This window comes from Dipteris shenzhenensis, chromosome 26 (genome assembly GCF_047967505.1).
Source record: "Dipteris shenzhenensis isolate YYH24624 ecotype China chromosome 26, Dip_SZ_1.0, whole genome shotgun sequence".
NCBI lineage: Eukaryota > Viridiplantae > Streptophyta > Polypodiopsida > Gleicheniales > Dipteridaceae > Dipteris > Dipteris shenzhenensis.
Genome location: NC_141621.1, coordinates 48461736 through 48483455, shown reverse-complemented (window position 1 = coordinate 48483455; position 21720 = coordinate 48461736). Strand labels below are relative to the sequence as shown.

General features: G+C 39.4%; 1 protein-coding gene across 1 annotated transcript in view; it reads left to right on the top strand.

Moving 5' to 3' along the window:
- LOC147885204 (uncharacterized) overlaps positions 1 to 2015 on the top strand; it is a 54269-nt gene extending 52254 nt beyond the window's left edge. Inside the window, exon 6 of the mRNA XM_087397070.1 lies at positions 1742 to 2015. Coding sequence (XP_087253196.1) covers positions 1742 to 1916 — 175 coding nt within the window. The 3' untranslated portion in view covers positions 1917 to 2015. The remainder of the gene's footprint in view (positions 1 to 1741) is intronic.
- The last annotated feature ends 19705 nt before the right edge of the window (positions 2016 to 21720 follow it).

Below are 21720 nucleotides of genomic sequence, written 5' to 3'. Positions count from 1 at the left end.
GCCCATTAGCTCCTCAACTAAAGAGGTTGAGCAGTGCCCCCAAAAGAAAAAGAGAAGTGTGGAAACTCAGGTAGGACTCCGACAATGACTGCAATTCTTATAGATCAATTCTTTCTCATCAATATACAAGAGATGCTCTTTGAGATCTTGCGTGAAATACTGTCACCATCATGCATATTCATATTCTCAAGTTCTTTCTTGAGAAATAAAACCCTCTCTTCATCTTTGCTTGATACATGGTTTATAAAACATGCCATGTATGATTGACAAAGAGGTCAAGGCAATGCATGGCATTACGGGCATCCCATCTCCTTTGATCAGCTGCTGTCGTAGCTGTGACTACTACAGGTGTCAGTGCAGCCACCACTGTGGCTTGTGTTCTACTAGGTGGCTGGTACATTAGATGCAACATCTGTGGAACAAGGTTCAATAGACGCCATAGGCCTTTGATAACCAACAGACTCTTTATCATGGAACTCCATTGAGAGTAATTGGTGCCATCAAGCTTGTCTTGTTGAGACAAAGCTCCACCAACATGCCATCATTGTGAGCCATTGCAAGAAAATCTGCAAAGAATTTGAATTGGCTCCCACTGTTGGCTCAAAAATGCAAAAGATCCCAAATAATAGAGAGATCGATGTAAAAATCCCTCAGATCACAGATTCTTGCCACCAAAGCTTGCAAATGCCGCTTGATGCAAAAGCCCTAAATCTTACACTCAATTTGCAAATTTGTTTGAATTTGTAGAAGCTCCAAAATTTGCAATTCTAACAATGCACATTATTTATGATGCCCCAATGTACTAACTTAATTTGCTTGCAAATACGAGAGTAGACATCAACCATGTACAATGAACGGGCTATGTGTTGGAGTGGGTGTATGGGCGGGTTGTGTGGTAGCTATATGGAGGTATTGTGATGATTCAGGTCGCACATGATATTAAGGTGGCAACACATGGGTCGCGAGAATGAAATGGGCGGTGGTTGCTTGCGTGACAAGATTGGCTGTACGAACAAATGATTGTGCAAGGTCATGGGATGCTCCATTTTCAAGGAGCCATGAATCATTTCTTGCTAAAACTTGAGTTGAGCTTGTCTGTGTGTGCCTTTGAAAGGAAGATGCTATGTTGAAGGACCTTCTCTTGAGGAAAAATTAGCTTGAGCTACTAGAGTAGGGATCTAATACCAAATGCTGAGAATGGTAGTGAGAGGAGAACACCACATTATGGAGATGTATTGAGAATGCAAGAGTTCTGTTACAAAAAATGACCGAAATGATGAATATATCTTCTACAAAGGAAGCTAAGTCTAATACTCACCCTAGGGGATAAAACCTCCTAGCTGGAGGGAAAATTGTCCCAAGGGTGTGTTCACACCACACTATCATAAGACAACAATCTCATGGTACTGCCATTGCTCATGTATTGCTAGATGTAATGAAAGAAACCCTTACATAGTTTCTATGTTTGAGTTTTACTGGCTGAATTTAAGCCTGTCTCCTAATGATCTTTGAGAGTTACACCTTTTCCTTGCCATTTGTCATTCCTTTTTGTCAAGTTGAAGTCCCCAATGTTAATTAATGCAAATAAAGGTCATAGTCAATGCTCATGACATATCATTTACTGCTTCGCTGTCGATGCAATACGTAAGTCTATGTTTTCAGTTTACAAATTGTCTTTTTTTTGAAAGGAATTAGTTTAATTAATGTCTTAACAGGGGCGTAAAATCTGTTATATTTGCAGATTAGAAAGAGAACGGGCCCAAAAAGGAAAGAAGCAAAGGGAAAAAATGGAGGCATTGAAAGAAAAACAAGCTGCATTTGCAGAGAAAGAGGCTGCTGCTATGGGTCAACTTAGAGCACTGGTGGACGTGGCAGGTGGGAAACTCACAATCCCCAAGAGAATGGATCTTGTCTAAAAGTAATCTAGCCCACAGAAATCCCCAGTTTAAATTCAAGAAGAGTGGGATCAAGTGACTTGACCGAAATCTCTTGAAGATTTTTTCATGGATCCTATCTAAACATATGTTGAAAAGAGGTGGTCTGGTGGTTATAATCTGCCTGTAATCCAACCTACAGAAATTTCCCGGTGATAGAGGCCTCAAATCTTGATGCGTTTCTTTTAAAGCAAGTTCTGGCTGAGTGTTAAAATTATGAAAGATTGTTCTCGCAGTCTTTACAGCTCAACATTTGACCTTGCAGATGGCTTGGTATTTGGGTGGTGTGAGTTTTGTTAGATTTTTTTGTTGAATGGGTTTGCCGCATCTCCATTAATTGATTTGATACATTGCAGATGTAAGAGCTTACTTTCTCTAGGGACACGGGCCTGTGGAAGGGGATGGATCTAAGCTCCAAGTAGGATAGTTTCACTAAACAAAGTTCCCGCAACCATGCAAGAATCAAGACAAGCAATAGAGAGAGTTAGCTGAGACTCCTTCCAGCCATGGGCTGGATATGTCGAGCCAACCCGTGGATGGACAATCCTGAGCCAAGATGCTCTATATGGTAAGAACCTATGTCCCCATACCATAGACTGTCATCGGTGAGGGTGACATTAGTGCAAAGTCTTGCTCCTGAGACCTAATCTGCACTTCTGCTCATCCAAGACACTGCTATGAGGAATTATTTCTCCGCAGAGTGAGTCATCTTAAGATCTGGCTTGTACTTATAGGCCTAGGTGCCACCATTGCCCCCAGCCTGTATAGGCAACTCTACCATCCACTGCCATGTGTTACCATGCATGCCAACCTGTGCCACATGGCAATAGGTTGATGCATGTATGCCATGTGGTGGGTGAAGCTCGGTCCTATCCTAAGAATCATAGCTAAGAGCAGTCTCAATGTAGGACAATCCCAGTTGTTGTAGCTGTTGTTATGCCCTTAATGGATGTAACAAGGGTCCCACCAAGGGCAGACTGATGTTGAGGTTGAGACTTGATCTAATTGTGGATGTGGTTAAGATACATCTGGCGTGGCTGTCTTAACTATGACAATTGGTACAATAGACAATTAGGAAAACAAGGGCAGCTGGGCCATATGACTCATGAGACTGTCCTAGGCTATGATGGCCTTAGTTACGACCCTTAGAACTCCAACCGCACATGGCTTGCATGCACCTACCTGTTGCCATCTGGTGCATGTGGGCATGCATGGCAGTGGATGTTGGAGGTGCCTAGTTGGGCTGGGGGTACCCAGCCCTTTGAATGCGTAGGAATGAGCAGGGAGCATCTAAATCAAGTTGCAATTCAACTACAAGACCTGCTCTTGGTTAATTCAAGAGCAACAGGTGAGCAAGAAAGCAAACTCTTGTTATTGAATACTATTAGGAAGACAAAGGGTAGATCTAAGACAACTGCCTTTGCTATTATCTACTGTGTGCGTGCGCGCCTCCTAATCAAGAATTTGTCTTTTGTTCTTTTCCACTAATTGATGTTGACTGGTGACTTCGAAGCGTAGTTCTTTTAAGGTCAATGATCAACAAAATTCAAGCTATATACGTAGTGAAAAGTGCCATGTCTGTTTTTGGCTTAGAATCCAGGATTAGCTAAAACTTTAATGCTTGAAATGGCAAAGCCATATGGATTCCGAATAGACGATACTCTACCTAGCGTGACCAGCTCCAACTAAAATCCACATTATTTTCCCCCTTTTGACATTTAGAGTCTATAATAAACATCAGCAGTAATTCTTTATGTCATGAATGCATACCATCTACCACATTAAACAAGGTAATCTCGTAGTAGTTCCCAGCATATAAATTTTAGACACAAGGTAGAGCATCATTATGCATGTTAACCATTTAAATCCTATATTTGTGTAGTTACTAAAAACTCAGGCAAGCTTCTGACCACAAAATCAACACAGCATTCCTGTTCTAAAAAGAAGCCAATAGTTGATAACTAAATTGCACGCATACAGAAGAATGGCCAAATTACATGCCTTGGCATGTCACTGTTCATCTCATGTGGATAATCTTTACTAGTTTGGAAGCTTTTTACATTTTAGTTCTATCGAATCCAGTGCTGGTGCCTGAATTTTGAGTAATTCCATAGTCCAAAATGTACGATTCAAATGGTTAACATGCATGCTAATGCTCTACCTGCTATATGATTACTTATGTTTAATGTGGTGAGATGCTATGACAAGGAATTAATGGATCATTAGTAACAAATTGTCTAGGAATGTGCTATAGGATTAGTTTGTTTAATGTGGTGGATGTTATGACAAGGAATTAATCGGTCATTAGCAACAAATTGTAAGACCTTTAATGTGGAACTGGTGTGGATTTTAGATGGAGTTTGATGAGTAGATTTGCATTCTTCCTTTCACACGGTTGCATGATCCAAACCGTGTGTTGTAAGTAGGTACCGTGTATGATGATGATCTATGTATGTCTGGTGCTTATATGCTGAATTTGCTATGAGATTTTGACGACTCTTGCTGGTGGTAAGACTTTTGATAAATTTTTATTATCAAATTGGTTATTGGTGTGTGGTTTCTAATGGATTAATACTTGTTAGACAAGATTTGACGTCTCAGATAGTGAGGGTCCTAGATGCTGATTTTAAGAGGTCTTGCTTGCGATGGAATTTTTGATAGCAATTTATGTGATAATTAAAGGAGCAACCTATAATCTTTAGCAAGCTGACTGATTCTTGGTCAAAAATCTTGCCTGATTTTTGAGCATTTGCACGGTTCAAACTTCATGATTTAAATGGTGCTATAGTAAAGCATGATTAAACTTTATCTTGTGTCTAGTCTAAAGGCCTCTTCATTTGATCCAACCACGGACAGCTCTCCATGAGTTGTCAACTAAAAGAACTTCTCGTGCATAGGGTATGTCTAAAGGTAGGCCCAAAACTTGGTCACAATTTCATGTGATACGAGTTGCCCAAGCTAGCGTGGGGCTCTTGTGAGGGTGTTCAGGTCGATGCGTCTTGTTGAAGTTGTCTTTTGATATGAGTGTCATAGGAGAAGAAGGGTAGCTCTGTCACCTAATATGATTGCCCTACTTTGGAAGGACAAGAACACTCCCTTGTGTCCCACTGCACGGCTCGCAAGAGTATGTTGTCAGAGATGCAACCTAGATTGATCTTTCATGTCGAAAAGATTTGGGGCTGATGCTCCAGTTCATTTCCAACCTATCGAGTACCTCGATGCTCCATCATGAAGGAGAAACTGAGATTCCCATTAAGAAACGTGTCACCAATGGGTCCTTGCGTGCCCTACCTAGAAGAAGGCATGGCACCAAAGGAGGCTCCCTTGAGCTTCTACTAAAATTCTAAGAAGTTGAAGTCACGTCTAACAATCCAAGAATGAATGTCTGCAAGACGCTTCATGAGTTGCCCCCAAAAACTGGTGCATAAATGCTGAGAAACCCTGTTGTGGTATATTCTATCTACATGTGAGCTCACCTTTGATCAAATACTTACGGGACCAATAGTTGCCCTATTGATAGCAAATGCCACCACTACATCTTATTGCCAGGAACTGGATATTTAAGTCCCCTTCTTGGAAGAAGGTGCCTTCATCTGTAGATGTTGCGGTTGAATGCATAGGCTCTTGGACCATGAGAAGTCCATTGTTCTCCCAATGACGACCCTCTGTAGCTCAGGTGATAAGCTGCTAACATGCTTCATCATGGAAGTTGTGCATCTTCCAATTTCTAGCACTCATTTGAATGGTGGAGAGTGGCGAACAAGGCCTTCCAATGATTGGAACCTTGCATGGCCACTTCTGCCCGAGTGGACTTTGCTGGAGTCTTAGAAGGGGGGTTATCTATATCTGTGCAAGGTCTAGATCTTGTGCAATGCTGGGAAAAGCATCATTGGCTCCGAACCCACCTTGAGGGCCCAGGGCATCACGAAATGGATTGAGAATTTGAACCTTACTACACACTATTTTAGGGGCCAATGTGTCACTTGGCCTACGTGCCCACAATTGCGAAAACCATTTAAAAGGCATGTGTGCTAGCCACAATTCTTGACCCCTCCGTCCCAGCCACTCTAGCATCTCCATTTGGATATGCAAAATAAGAACTGGGGTCCATTCCTTCTCTCTTGTGACCACAATATTGAAGCCCTAGAACAGGTGGGTGGAGGTGCCTATTGCTCTAATGTTACCCCCCTTAAGGGATGCAAAATCAAGACCAAGATCTCAAGAGGGAGATCTTCCAATACCTCAGTGTAGGTCTAGGTCCCCACTCTCCATCAAAACTCGTGGGAGTGGAAGGTTTGGGTGGAGCTTACGCTTTGGAAGTTGAAAGAGAGGAGACGAGGTCGAGGGGGGGGGGTAGAAGAGAGGGACGACAAAGACACCTAGGCTTGCACCACAATATTGAAGCCCTAAAACAGGTGGGTATTGCTCTAATGGTGCCCCCCTTCAAGGGATGCAAGATCAAGACCAAGATCTCAAGAGGGAGATCTTCCAATACCTCAGTGTAGGTCTAGGGCCCCACTCTCCATCAAAACTCGTGGGAGTGGAAGGTTTGGGTGGGGCTTCGCTTTGGAAATTGAAAGAGAGGAGACGAGGTCGAGAGGGGTGGGTGCGAGAGAGACAAGTTGGGTATCGAGGGATGACGAAAGCCAAATGAGGTCCAAAGGTAAACTGAGATTTGCTCCACCAAAGCTTGAGTTCTATCTAGGGAGTGAAGTTGGAGAAGAAACCTCCCCCTCCCAAAAATGGATGTGGTCACCTTCTAGGGCTAAGCTTGTTTAGACCTAGTCTCAAACTTATCATTGCACGTGGGTTTAAGGCGAATAGTGCATCCCATCAATGCTCGATGCTATGGATAAAGCATGCCATTCTCCACCTATTGTTTGTCCTCTAGGGATAGGGAAATTCCGATGGCAGAGGGTGTCTAAGGAATCGCCATGTGAGCCAATATGTCTAGACCAATTGGTTGCCTCTTAAATCTGATACCCTTTGTCAAATAAAGACTCTCACTTCCTATCTTGAAAGGAGAGAGAAGGGTGGAGGAAGATAAGGATGGGGGTTATTTTATTTCACTTTGAAAGATTCTCTTTAGTTATCAAGGGCAACGTTTAGGGGCTCACAACCTATTCAAGGGAAAAAAGGGTAAAAGGAAAAAAAGGGGGGGGGGGGAATCAATAAAGGATGGTAAGATGATGGGGAACAACACTCAATTGAGCCTACATTGAACACAAATGGTAGAGATGGGGAGCCAATAAGGCCCTAGGCGAGATAGAGCATTACAAAAGGCAAGGCATATCCTAGAAAGAACACACCTCTCAAAGACAATAGTCCAAAACGGGGGGGGGCTATTGGTAGTCAAAAATTACTAGAGAGTAGACTCTTGTATGAAGGTTGAGAGCTAGCTCAAATGGCGAGCGTGGTGTAGGAGAGGATGGAGAGGTGGGAGGGGGAGAGAGGAGGCAGGAGTGAGGACGCAAGGGTTGTAGGCGATCGCAAGCTAAAAGCGAAAGCGAGGGAGTAGAACACACGAAAAAATGAATGGCGTCGTGGGACAAACAACACACAGTTTTGGTTCCCAGAAACCGTCGGTATTACTATGGGTATATAAAGCAGAGCGTCGGTATGGACGTCGGTATGATTGTCAGTATATACCTACACCCATATCGACGAAACACGATTTTTTGGGGGAGTGTATAATGCCTAGGAGGTAGGCGACCTAAATCATGTTGCTGTAGGCCATGAAATTGGCTGTGCCAGGCCCAAAACTGGGCAAGTGCTTTGTTCTTCCACTCGAGTCCAAGTCCAAAATCCCCAAAACAGTGCCTAGCTGTAGGCGTAAGTTTGCTCTATGCTAGTCTCGATGAATCATGTTCTCACATGGTTGGGGGAAGAGAGAGAGAGAGAGAGAGAGAGAGAGAGAGAGAGAGAGAGAGAGAGAGAGAGATTCCTATGTATTGTGATGCAATGGACACAATAAGGATATCAATGGGGCTAGATTTATTTCTCTACCCGTTCCCTGGCTAATCTCCAATAGTGTCTTGTAGTAGCACTTCTTTTCTCCTATGATAGAGCTTAAACCTACTATGGGATGTAATTCAATTACCAAGACCTTTACATACATCCCTATTTATTCCAACCCATAGCAAGGCACTCATCAAGAAGAGGACTTATGCTTCTGTGGGTGAGTAATTCATTGACCCATAGCTGAAGTTTGATTGTTCATTCTGCTTTTGCTTCAAACTCATTGTCGTTGGGCAATGTTGTAGTGATTTACATACCATAGTTTCTTGAGAGGTATTGACTAACGTCCCTACTGTTTTGGCAAGACTATATAAATCAATTCTTGCAAGATTGGACTTTATCAAATTCATCCCACCCAACAATGAAATCCATCATTGCTTGATATGTTGTGTACCCATCCTCATACTTGATAAAATGCTACTTTTGCTTTAGAGTAACTCCATCCACATAGCAGCCTTATCGTTCCTAAGAAATGGTCGGATTAGGCTTGCAAGTCCTGCAAGGAACATATTTGATGGCGAAGCACAACACAGGTGGGCTTGGTATTGTTTTGATCTTGTGGGAGGAGCGATTTCAAGATGTGATCTCCAATACTAGAATGTCAATTTGTGACTTTTGCAGGTTTCTCTAATCTGTATGTTGATTTGGCATGAATGGAGAGTTTGAATCTCAGCTTGAATCTCAGCTCGAAAGCAATCGCTTAGCTAATCGTGATCCTATAGTGGACAAGGAACTTGTATGTGATCGATTCCTATGAGTCCCAATACGTTTCACCAATTTGCAATTCACCTCATCGGCTTCAATAGATGTTGCTGGACTGATTATGAGGTGGATTGGTGGGTTCTAGCTAGATTTGAGTCCTCTTCTTTGGGCTGCTGCAGCTCCAAAATCAAGATGCTCTCTCTCTCTCTCTCTACTCTCTCTCTCTCTGTCTCTCTCTCCTCTGTTCCTCATGTCTCTTCCTCCTTCATGAACCTCTGCCTCTTCTTCCCAAGACAAATAGCGTGAGCGGCAAGCTGTTCTCAATTGGATCATTTTTGAGCCACATTAACTTCTCTACGTCCCAACCAACTTCAAACACTCCTCTTGTTCCCTCTATCCAATTTTTCTTGATCGTAGCTGCCCTTTGTAATCTAGAGTACCATAAGCTTTTGTTTTAGTAGCAAGCCTGTTTGCTATTGCCAATTGCTACTACATGTTCTTCCTCCAAAGTTGCACTACAAAGGGCATGGTCAAGCCCTCTCTCGTTCTAATGAGGTCTTGGCTTGTTGTAATAAAATAATTGCATAGGTTTAATAATTTATTGAGCGCTTTAAATTTGTTAAGCAAATTTAATACTATTGGTAGTCGTATTACGAACTGGTTGGATAGGTAATTTCCTCAGAGGTGATTTCTTGTTCCTTTCGAAGGTAGATACAATAAGACACTCCTAATATGCTATCTTACTAAAAATACCATGCTTCGTTGGGGTGCCCAAGCGGTAAATTGAACTTATAAGTACTTCGAGACTTGCTACATACAAACAACTTAGCATGACTCTTGATGATATTCAATCTCAAGAAGATTAAAAAAGGTGTGATTTTTCTTTTAGAAAGGTGTAATTGTGCAGTCTACGCTTAGGAGCACTCCAGTCTTCTGACATGGTTTGCAATTCTCCTAACATGACCTTTTTGGTATAGCCTAGTTTCCATAAAAACTTGGAAGAATATACATTTTATAGATTTTCACTATATGATAAGAAATGATATGAAATACATGCAGTTTTGACAAGTTTTATAGCTATTTTGAGGATGTCATTTTGTCAATCAACCAAGGATGTGATCCTGTTGACTTAGAATCTTCTTTTGTTTTTAAATCTTCCTTTGCAATGGAAGATGGATTGCAAAGGATAGCTACATTGCTTGGTTTTTCTAGAATATGAAATATCCGTGCCATACTTGGTGATTAGTATTGCTAACTAATATGAAACACATACATTAGTATCACTAGGTAATAAGAAACACACATTAATATTGATACGTAATAAGAAACATAGATTGGTATTATTAATATGGAATAGCCATGCCGTCTTAATGATTGGTATTGTAATGTAATATGAAACACACACATTTGTAGATTTGTGGGATTCTAATGGTCCTTACAAATGAATATACTTGACCATTTCTAGGAGTTGGGTTATTCAAAAACCAACCCCCCAAATCCCTCTATGGCATGAGGACTTGCAATATTTTATCTCCTTAGAAACACTGCTACCTCTGTGTATGGCATGCCAAGAAGTCTTTTGCATTAGGATTTGCAAGCGTTCAGCTAATGTGAACCACTATGATCTCCTCTAATTTGAACCACTCTAGAGCTATTGTTACAACATGTTTTTTCCTATCAATCAAGTAGGAAGAGAAGAATAAAAAAACCCAATGGAATGCTAAATATCCACATGAAAGACCATATAATGATTGCTAGGAAAAACGTACTTAATCTCTACCACGTTGATCTAGGATATGGAAGATGACATGGAAGAGATCATGGTTGTGGATTTGAAAGGTATAGGGAGTAGGCCATAAATGCAAAGAGGGGCACAAATTCCTTTCTAACTTGCGTGTTTTCAATAATCCTTTTGTGTGATAATATATCATGAGAAGGATAATCACAATAAACAAAGCAAAGAATGAAGATATTGAGTAGATGATAGAACCAAAGAATTTGCTAGCTAGATAGCATTTAAGGTAATAACAAGTTGCTTGAGGAAACTGTCTTGATGGAATTCTTGTTGCTTAGCTTGAGGAGAATAATAGAGCATGGACTAGGCGGTGTAGAAATACTCTCTCATAACATACACCAACAGGTGGTAGGGGATGAGCTAAGATCAATGGCTTAACGGTCATAAGTATTGATTCAAGGGAGAAGGAAGGATTGCTATCATAGACACATAGAAAAAGGATCTTGAGAAAAAAATGATGGTTCTCCTTAACAAATCACAGGTTGGGGCCCAAAAGGCCCCAAGTTTGGATGGACATGACTATACAAAATAGCTGACATATATGATAATGGCACAATATGATTAGAGAATATTTTGATGGGCTAGCACTCCTAGGTATGGTAATTGGGCTAAAGGTAAAACCTTTCACACCCAATAGTCACCATATATTCACCCAGTAATCATGATACCTTCACCCATAAATGTTCATGGTCTTATCTTCGGCAAGTCATAGAGAGAATACATGTCAATCAATAGAATTAAGAAGCACTCCACTTGGAGCTGACGACCACTCTCCATTCAATAATTCTAGTCATCAAGCTGACACCAATTTAAAAAAAAGATATATAACCCATGTTATTTTTCATTTTGCAAGTCTTCAAGATTATTTGTTCAAAACTATTATAGTCTCTAGCAATTGACTCCATCCATTTATGCCAATACCACAAAGCCTCAAGTGAAAATAAATGGCTTGAAATGACACAATTAAAAGAATTATACAACCTTCCATGGGATATCTTTAGTAAAGAGGCTGCAAATTAAGCCATTCGCTACTTTGATGAGGACAATTCCACATTTGTGATCAATGGGAGCCCGATTGTGCTTTCAAAGTAAACAATGTGCAAGGTCGGAGAGAAACAAACCAAGTCAAGGTAGAATAAGTAGAGAGATAGATGCATTCTTGGACTTGACTAATTGACACGTTGGGGCCTATGTCCATGGAATCTAATGCACTGTGGGAGAGTGGTGCTGTACTACCCCATGGATTCACAATGTAAAACCCCATAAAGCATGTGTTGTTCATGGGATCAATACACATACCCTTATCAATATATCTTGATCTTTTTCCCTAAAATCCCATTTTAAAATCCCTTCAATAGGTATAAGTTTGTAAAAAATATTTAAATTGTCTAATCAAGAAAATGCATGTGCTACGTTATATTCCTTAATGGACCAATGCTCATTAAAAAAAAATTAGAAGGAAAGTTTGACTAATGCATCACAAGCAAAGTAGAAGGGTTTAAATAGGTGGAAGGTTAGCTACATGGTTATGCTTGTATTATCGAGTCTTACTAATTGTATTAAAATTCATAAGTCAACATGTATAACTCAAAATCAAGCTTGGTTTGTCATAATAGAGAGATAATGTTCCAAAGAAAATCCCAGTGCAATGAAAGCAAATTGTTTCACATTGTATGAAAACATAATTGAATGAAACATTCTTTGAAAAAAAATTCTATTAATGAATATGTAGCTATTGTCTTTTTTACAAGTACACAATGGAATACAATCATCTAGGTTTGCGAGAATCTCACCACCATCATGGAATTCAATTATTGACTCTTTGCGAGGTGTTCTTTCTCGAGTGACATTTCTACTCCCAATGCCAAACTCAACATCAATAAGCATATTCTCTACCATTACTAATTCAAAGACACACTTCCTATCATTGGAATCATTGACATGAAATGGTATTTTCTTGAGTTTTCTTTTGGAATATCTATCTTTGTGAGACATTAAAACGTGTGTAACATCATATGCAAAAATATGTTCCTAACATCATTTGAAGTCAAAAGTGTCGGATTTCAACTGGAATGCCATAGAGCTATACTTCTCTCAACTTCCATATTTATACTTGATATGGTATAACCCACAATGGGGCTAGATAACATTACCTTGTTGAATTATTTTCAAAAGACACTCTACAAAAGTGGCACTTAATGGATGCTTCACTTGGATTTTCCAAAACATATATGTACAATAAAAAATATTTGTTGGTGTTAAGAATACTTTATTCTTCATTCATCTACACCGTATTGCCCCTAGATTTCCATTCCAAATTCTATGTCATTAGGTGTGACATTATTTGAAATCATTTGAACATGTTCTTTCTCTACTTCTTTCATGCAACATCCAATCCTACCATGAAATTTGTGTATGTTTTTCTATCTAAGCACTCTGCACATTATAAACCCTCCAATAGGCTACTCTTTGTCCTAGCCTAGGTATTTCTTAGTTATCTTAGTGACATTTTGTATAGTTTTTGATCAATATAGCAAACCATTTACACATGCGTGTGAAATAGTGCTCCTCCTTACTTAATTCAACATATTCCTACACTGCATTCTTTTTGTAAAAACTCATCCACATTATCTAAGATGCGTAAATTTATAACATAGCCACCTATTCCAATGGTGATGCTAACCTCTCATTCAACCTTAGAAATTTCAGTAGGCTGCTTTCTTCTTCAATCGTCCATTCTCTCTCTTGGGTTGAATATCATTTTCCTTTGCTTGAGATAGTCTTGCTTGCTTTTTCAAAGATACAAAACAAAACATAAAATTAGAAAGCACAAAATATAAATACCTACAAAATTATGTTGTAATATGAACACTATATTACATAATGTCAAGACCTTTAAAAAGGTCTTGTAACATAAAGACACTACAAAATGGATTTATAATTCATTAGCTTTGTGGGATGATGAAACAATGGATGAGGGCATGGGGTTGAATTTTAGCACACTTGTAGTACTTGCCTAGAATTTTGAGAGAGAGAGAGAGAGAGAGAGAGAGAGAGAGAGAGAGAGAGAGAGAGAGAATGACATTGTTTGATAGATTTGATGGGTGACCTTGAGTTCATGGGCAGTTTGCTAGCTCTTTCCATTGATGATGGAATATGTTGAGGTATATAAGTCATTTGGCTAGTATCACCCATGTATATATGGTTGCATATATGTTCATATGATGTATAGATGGGTAGATGGTTAGGACCATAGAGTTCTCTAGAGGGATCCTAAGTTCATGTATGAATAGTCCTTACAAACTTAGGGAAACCCAGCCAGGGTTCCTTATATATTCTATCATGTTCATTTTTTTAGTCATGTGAGAGTGTATATTGTGTATAGCCAAATATGTGATCTCTATCAACCACTTTACTGTGTGCTTAGTGTTGGACTGTGTGTCCATAGATCAATGTGCTCTTTCACACGGTATGAGAGTAGAGTTATGTCCTGCCTGATTAACGTTTTTGACTATGTGTCAAAATTTTAGATGTTTGTCAAGGTGCATCAAATTTTGGAATCTGAGAGCCACACGGTGTTGGGGATTTATTGTGTGTTAGGGAATGTTTGTCCTCCTCCCCCATAGGCTCACCTTTTGAAATTTGTTAGGGTTGCTTCAAAGTTTGCCTAGGTGTTTGTCCAAGTCTTGCTACTGAGGGTGTGTCCTTGTCTTGCTATCATTTCGAGTTTTGTTGAGGGTTGCTAAGTATTTGTAGAGTGTTTTGGTATGAAAGTTTTGTTGAGTGTTTTGCAAAGAGGGTGGTTGAGAAGGTTGCATTGTGGAGTCTTGTGGTTACTTTGATTTTTCAAAGAGTGCTTAAAGAAGCTAGAAGTTAAGAGAGCTCTCTACAATAAGGTGCAACAAAGAAAGACTCCAGCAAGAAGGACTCAACAAGTAAGCAAGAAGGACTTAGCAATAGACCTAATACAAAGCAGAGACGGCCATAACGAGTGCTCATAGAGTGATACAAAGTAAGAATAGCTTGGAAAAGCAGCTAAGCACAACCTAGTAGGAGGAGAAGCAGCTCGATTTGTGGCTGCATCAAGTTTACTTGGAGAGGTCTCTTGAAAAGAGCTTAAACAACAACCTACAAGACAAATTGTCATGAGCAACCGAATGATGACATGGCAAGAGGAATCTCTAGAAGAGTGGAGCTTAAGAAGATCACATAGATCCATAGTATGCAACTACCTCTCACAAACACAAGCAAAGAAAGTGCATACACTAACTCAAAGAGCCGCGAGCTATAGAAGCCGAGAAGCTTGGAGACAAACTGGGAAATAATAGGCACTCAAGGTGGTCATTTTAACCTCACCAAAGGTGCAACAGGAACTTGTTGATGGCTAGGAGCAAAAGAATAGAGAAGCTATGTTTGAAGTCATCCTTCGCATGCACCCAATGCAGCTCCAACAAAAGATCTCCATTAAGGAAGAAGCTAAGGAGCTTCAAGAGTTTAATATAGCTATAGAAATGCTCGAGAGCTGTGTTGAAGAGCCACGAACATGCAAAGAATCCTAGATGAACTAGAAATCTTAGAGTTCAATGGGGGAAGGCTTGGAAGTTGGAGTAGAGCCGCCTAAAGAGCAGAAGCTTAGAGGTGCTCAAACAAAAGGCACTGAGAAGAAAACATACAAAAGCTTGAGAAGGAGAGCATGAAGAAGATGAGCTGAGAAGCGCAACGAAGGAAAACACTTTAAAAAATTAGGGCAGCTACCCTCCTTCCCCCCTTTTGCTACATGTTCCTCGTAAAATCAAGGACAAAGCTTCTTTATATATAAACTCCTCTCCTTCTAAGTCCACATGAGGATCTACCTTACTGGTAAACTTCTTGGACCATACACATGAGGTTGTGAGCTCAATCCTTGGTAGGAATATTCTTTTGCATAAGGGGATATTTGGACCTTCCAAAGGCTCGAATTGCTCCAAAAAGACTAAAAAATCTCCTTACATCCAAAGGTAAAAATACGAATATTCTTTTTCATAAGGGGATGTTTGAGGCTCAAATTGCTCCAAAAAGACTCAAAAATCTCCTTAGATCCAAAGCCTAAAAGAGGATTTTGCCCAGCCAAATTGAAAGGTCGACTCTTCCAAAGACTCCCAAGATCTCTAAATGCTCCCAAGGCTCCAAAATCCTCATTTCCTCTCCAAAGTTTTTTTTGTTGGGGGGGGGGGTGCTCTAAGGTCCAAATCCATCAAATTTTGGCATTTTGAAAGGGATCAATTTTTGGGGGATCTTAACTTTTTGCTCGGAACTCCAAATTTAGAGCTTCTTTAAACAAATCAGAGAGAGCACTAAGTCATCATCAAGATGACATCCATGGGCTAATTTTGTGTGCCAAATACTCTTGTATTTATAAAAATAACTTCCACATGGGGAAATGCTGCATAGAGAATCTATTTGTAGGTAGGAACTTGTGGAGCTTTGTTAACTACAAAGTGCCAGCACCAGTGCAAAATGCCACACAAGAAAAAAAGGATGCCTATGATGAGTTGAATGCAAAGCAATGGATATTTTTACAATATGCCTAAGAACACTGTGTTTGCCTAGATGATGCACTTGAAAAATGCATTTGAGGTGTGGACAATGCTGACGTTCATTCATGAGAAACTCTAGTTACATGCCTCAATTTGAAGACACAGTTGGCAAATCTTCATATGAAAGAAGGTGCTACCTTACTAGAATATCTAAACAAGATGAAGATTCTCAGGGATAGACTGACTGAGAATGGCTTTGATATAAATGATGCAGATTCTTTTGAAAGGATAATCAGGAGTTGACCCCCATTCTTTGAGAGCCTCAAGGTGGCAGTGATTGCAAAGGCACATCTATCAAGTCAAATGAATTGATATTCCTAGTAACCCAAGAGGATGATCAAAGAAAGGGATTGAAGGATGACCATGTTGAAGGTGTATTGGTGGCAAAGATGCATAGCATGCAGTTCAAAGGCAAGAAACCCATTGAAATGCATAGCATGGTGAGAGTTTTAAGTCAAAGCTTAAATAGTTGTACAAAGCCAAAAGAGACAACATTCTTTTGGTGAGTAGAAGCCACCTGCAAAGAGAAAAATAAAATGTTATGAATGTGGCAAGTTGGGTCAGATTGATAGAGAATCCCATAGCAAGCCAAAGTCTAGGCATGGTAATAATGGCAAGCAACCATGGAGGGCATATGTAATAGAAGTTGGTATGCTTCTAATGGTCCAAAAGGGGTGATGCCTTAGGAAAATGTGTTGTCCAAGCACAAGGATGATGATTGCCATAGATAGATCAGGCAACAATGTATACATCAAGGACATCAAGTAACTAATAAATAATACATGTGCCCAACTTGTAGCCCCCTTACAAGATTTCTTGGATCATGGAGTCCTTCTCCTTTTTACACAAAGCCTATCTCGTCAACTTTTAAGGTTCAAATTAGGATAAGTTTGACAAGGCTAAATCATAACACCTTATTGATAGGTATAACCTCAAGCATAATACTCTGCATATTCACCATAATGAGGTTTCCTTGACAATCCCTTGATGCAAGGCATTCTAACTACTTGTGATAGACTATTCCAACTATTTAACTTTGTGAGAGACACCCATTAGCAAGACTTAGAGGGTTATGTAGTCATTATTTTGAATTATTTCTAGAAATTTGGCTCAGAATAGTTGTCCAATCAAATGCCTGAGATTTGACAATGGGGGAGATTATACCTCTAAAGAGTTTAAGACCATGGCATAAGCTCAAGCTAGTTGTCAAATCAAATGCCTTAGATTCGACAATGGGGGGGAATATACATCTAAAGAGTTTATTGAGTGTTGCAAGCAAAGGGGAATAGCTAGAGAATTTTCCTTGCCTAAAACACAACAAAAAAATGGAGGAGGGAGAAGGAAGAATCATGCCATTATTGAGTGTGCAAGGAGTACGATGCAAAAAAAGGGCATGCCTGACAAGTTTTAAGTAGAAGGAGTTTGCACAATGGTTTATTTGTTAAACTAGTCCCCTACGAATGCTTTACATGACATGACACTAGAGGAAGCATGGAGTGGACAATTTGACACACTTTCCCTTAGCCCTTCATGATAACACCCACCAATACATTCAATAGCTATTGCTATTCTCAACAAGCATGGAATTGCGTGGTAGGGATTAGTAGTGCAATGGCAATAGAATCAATAGTATCATAATCAAGATTGCTTGGCCAAGCTCAAAATTAATGAGATGAATAAGTAGTGCAATGAATACTAAGATTGATAAAGAGAGCCCACTGCCTAAAAATATGGGTAGAAGCAAAGGGAGGAAGTTACGCACATGGTGAGGACAAGCTTTGCTACTCATTAAGGTGCTTCAAACTCAAAATGCATTGAACGATTAAGCAAAACTTAAGCAAACCCCCTTGTCCACAAACCCTCTTGTCCTTTACCACCCTTCCCCTCCTCCATTTCCACTAATTAGTAGAATTCATGAATTTTTTCATGTTGAGAGACTTACAACCATTATTAAATTAGAATTTTCCTTTTTCATAGCCAACTAAAAAATTATGGTTTTCTTTTTTCAGGTTGAGGGACTTACAACCATTATAAAATTATAGTTTACCTTGTTCTATAGAATGACCACATGTTGTTTTTAAATGTGTTTTCTAGGTTGTCATTAAATGGATACTTTAGGATTTTTCTTCAGTGTTCTATATGTCAACAATGTCCACCCTATTGCCATTGGCTCCATTATTTTTTGCAATTACCATTGAGCCACTTCTTTGTTAGTTGGACTATTATCAAAATATGGGTGTCATTAAGGGTCTGCCAATGCCAGATGGGTCACCATTTCTCTCACAATTCCTTGTTGATGAGACAACACAAGATTTCTAGTAGAGACTGAAGAGAATATTATGCTAAAAGCCTTTGAAGAGTCTCTGTAATGTTTGACTCAAAAATTAATGAGTCCAAAACTATTGCATTGTGGCTAGGGTGGAATGATCCCCCTGATTGGGCTAGTAGGTTAAAGTTCAGATGGTATCAATTAAGTCAATTATTGAGATATCTAGGATGCACAATAGGAGTAGGTGTTTCCCTTAAGGATAAATTTGAGTGGTGTATTCAGAAACTTGAGGAAAAGTTTGCTAGATGGAAAAGGAAGAAGCTATCTTTTGCAGGCAAAGTTTTTTTTGAAAAACATATTATGACTTCTTTTCCAGTTTACATGTTGTCAATATTTTCATTTTTTGGTAATTCACTGAAAAACTTGGATGGATTCATTCTTGATTTCCTGTGGAACCATCAAAGGCATGCTTTCTCTGGGGATCTTTTTATCATAGCTAGGATAGCAGGTGGTCTTGGTCCGGAAGATATGAAGTCTAAATGTGATTCTTTTAGTTACTCCGACTAGGTTGTAATAAACCGTGGGCAAAGCTTGCAAGACATTGGATATGCAAAAATGGACCACATGGTATGACTGGCCCATGGCAAGATCTAGTTTATCTAATATTCAAGCTAAAATCCCTCAATTTGAGTTACTTTCAAGGACGATTCAGGTTTGGGAAACTAATACTAAGAAATGATTTTGGGCTGGTCTAAGATCCCTCTATGGGGATGGTCCCTTGGGCTGATCAATTGTGTTAACCAATTGGACCCTTCAACATGGCCCTCCTGCTACTATCAAAAGTAATCCAAGCTTTGTCAAGATGCTTTGTAGAAAAGGTGTACTTTTGTTCAAAGATATATGGGATCCTGGGATATGCAATTGACTAACAGAGGGTTCTATTGCATTTTAGATTCACCTGATAGCTAGTGAAAAGAGGACGGTGCAGACGATTATGGACAAGATTAAAGATGACTAGCCAACTAGTAAATGTGTTAGATTTTCAAATGACTACAAGGTTTTTTTGCTTGATTATGGCAAACCTATGCCCTACCTATGCAAAGATGTTCTCTAAAGGAATTTAAGAAACCCAATGTGCCTTAGTTTGCATCCATGGCTCAAAGTCATTGGGGTCCTTATGCTCCTTCAGAAAATTTGATGACTTGGCAACATAGACTTTCTAAGGTTTGGAAGGCCACACCTTCTTTTAAGCTTAATATCCTCATATGGAAGGTGATTATTGGTGAAATGCCTATTAGACTAGATTGGCTAAATGGAATAAAAAGTCTCCCCTTTATGCCCACTACGTAAAGTCAAGAAGGAAACTCAATTTCATATCTTTTGGGAGTTTTGGAAGTTTTCCCTATTTGGATAAATGTATGTAAATAGCTTGAAGGTAGTTCTATTTGCTTCCACCAACATGGAAGCAAGCCATTCAAGGTGTTAAGGTTAGAAGAAATGAAGCTCTTTTTGTAGTGTGGCACCTGGTCAAGGCTGTCATAATTTAGCGAATTTGGAATTTTGAAACAAGGCTACCTTTATGAAACTTAGAGGTACAGGGGACCTATTTGAGGAACTTAGTAGAGTTTTAAAGCGTTTTGGGAAAAAAAATGTGTTGATGCATCAGGTTTACTTGGCCACATGCCGTCATAGCCCTCTTGGGACATCTATGTAATTGTCTACCGGAATTAGTGGCTTATTTTTCCTCTTTTTTTATGTTTCTTAATACATTCTTTCTCTTTCCTACAAAAAACAAACTATGGCACAAATTTTGATCACTGTCGGGGGGGCGAGGGAGGGGACCTCCTATTTTGCTCCATACCAATATAAGATGTAGAATAGATACTTAGACTCTAGCAATTAATTGTACATGAAGCTTGAACCCAATGTATTTGGTACCACATGTTTGTCAAGAGACATGGTGGCATGAAAGCGTAATTGTCGCTTTGATATCGTAGCATTTTTTAAAAACTTGTTTTGATTCTAGGAAATTGATTAGGCTTCTCCAATCAAAGGGGCCATAGTGTATAAAACATTGTCTAGTGGATAATGAGTCCCATAGTGTATAAAACATGAGTCGTTGGGGCATATTCCCTTATAATGTCCCCTCTCATAGTTCGATTGTGTAAAATTTATCTCAAGTATACTCAATCCTAAAGATACGGGGAAAAAATTTGTGGTCCTTATAGACCTAATTCATTAGTCTCAACAATCAATATCAAATGTGGCCTATATGACTTCATTCAGGGTGCCATGGTATTGGAGCTATAAACGTCAATCATACAACTTCAAAAATTCTTTTTGCAACTCTTTTGTTTTCAAAGTATAGGTGATAAAGTCAATAAACTAAGGAGAGTACCAAGTTACAATGCCACAACGCGTTGTATTAACATTATTATTAATACGTAACAATGTCATACAATGCACACAGTTTCTGAAGAAAATTTGTCAAATCAAATCCACCAAAAGTAGTAGTGTGTGCGTGTCTGTGTGTGCACACCAGCACGTGCATGTGTGTGTGCATTTGGATACACATCTTTCTCTCTCTCTCTCTCTCTCTCTCTCTCTCTCTCTAGTCTCCTTCCCTTTGCAATATATTGGCTCCCCTATGGAGCTTCCTTCTTCAAGCTTGAGTATCTATGATGGTTGTGCACTTTGATATGCCATGGTGCATTTGGTCACATCAGGTTTCAACATTGTTGCAGCATCGTATGTTTCTTATTCCTTTTTATTGGTCTTTAATTTTGATCTCATCGTAAGCGCTCTAAGCTTCCATACTTCTTTAAATTTGTCTCTTGAAAAAGCACTCAACTCAATTAAAGAACATATGATCATAATGGCTCTACTTTCTTTTAAAACCCTATATTGAATGCTACTAAATGGCTATGTTTTCTTCTGAAATCTATATTTATGCTACATAATGGCAATGAGCATGATTCCAAGCCCAAGATTTTTCTATTTTTGACCAAGAGTTGCCAACTTGGAGTAATTTAGCCCAAGCTAACCTAGCCTAGCCTAGCCTAGCTTGACTTAGTTTAACTTAATCAAGGATTTGTATAGCAGATAAATTGAATATGAAACAACAGTTTAACAGTCCATTACACCCATATTACAATGGCTTGATCGAAAGGCTCAATAGAACTATTAAAATGATGCTCGTAATACATGTAGATCCTTAGCATAAAGGCTAGGATGTATCTTAGCATATGTCTTGGCCGCATACAACACATCATTATAGGAATCTACACATATTAGCACATTCAAAGCCCTATTTAGTTGTACGTTGAGGTTCCGAGCGGAGAAAGGTTTGATCAACATTGAAAAATGTATAAAAATCTCAAAGTTAACAGAAGAAGTACTATGATCAATGACATGTGTACACCGAAT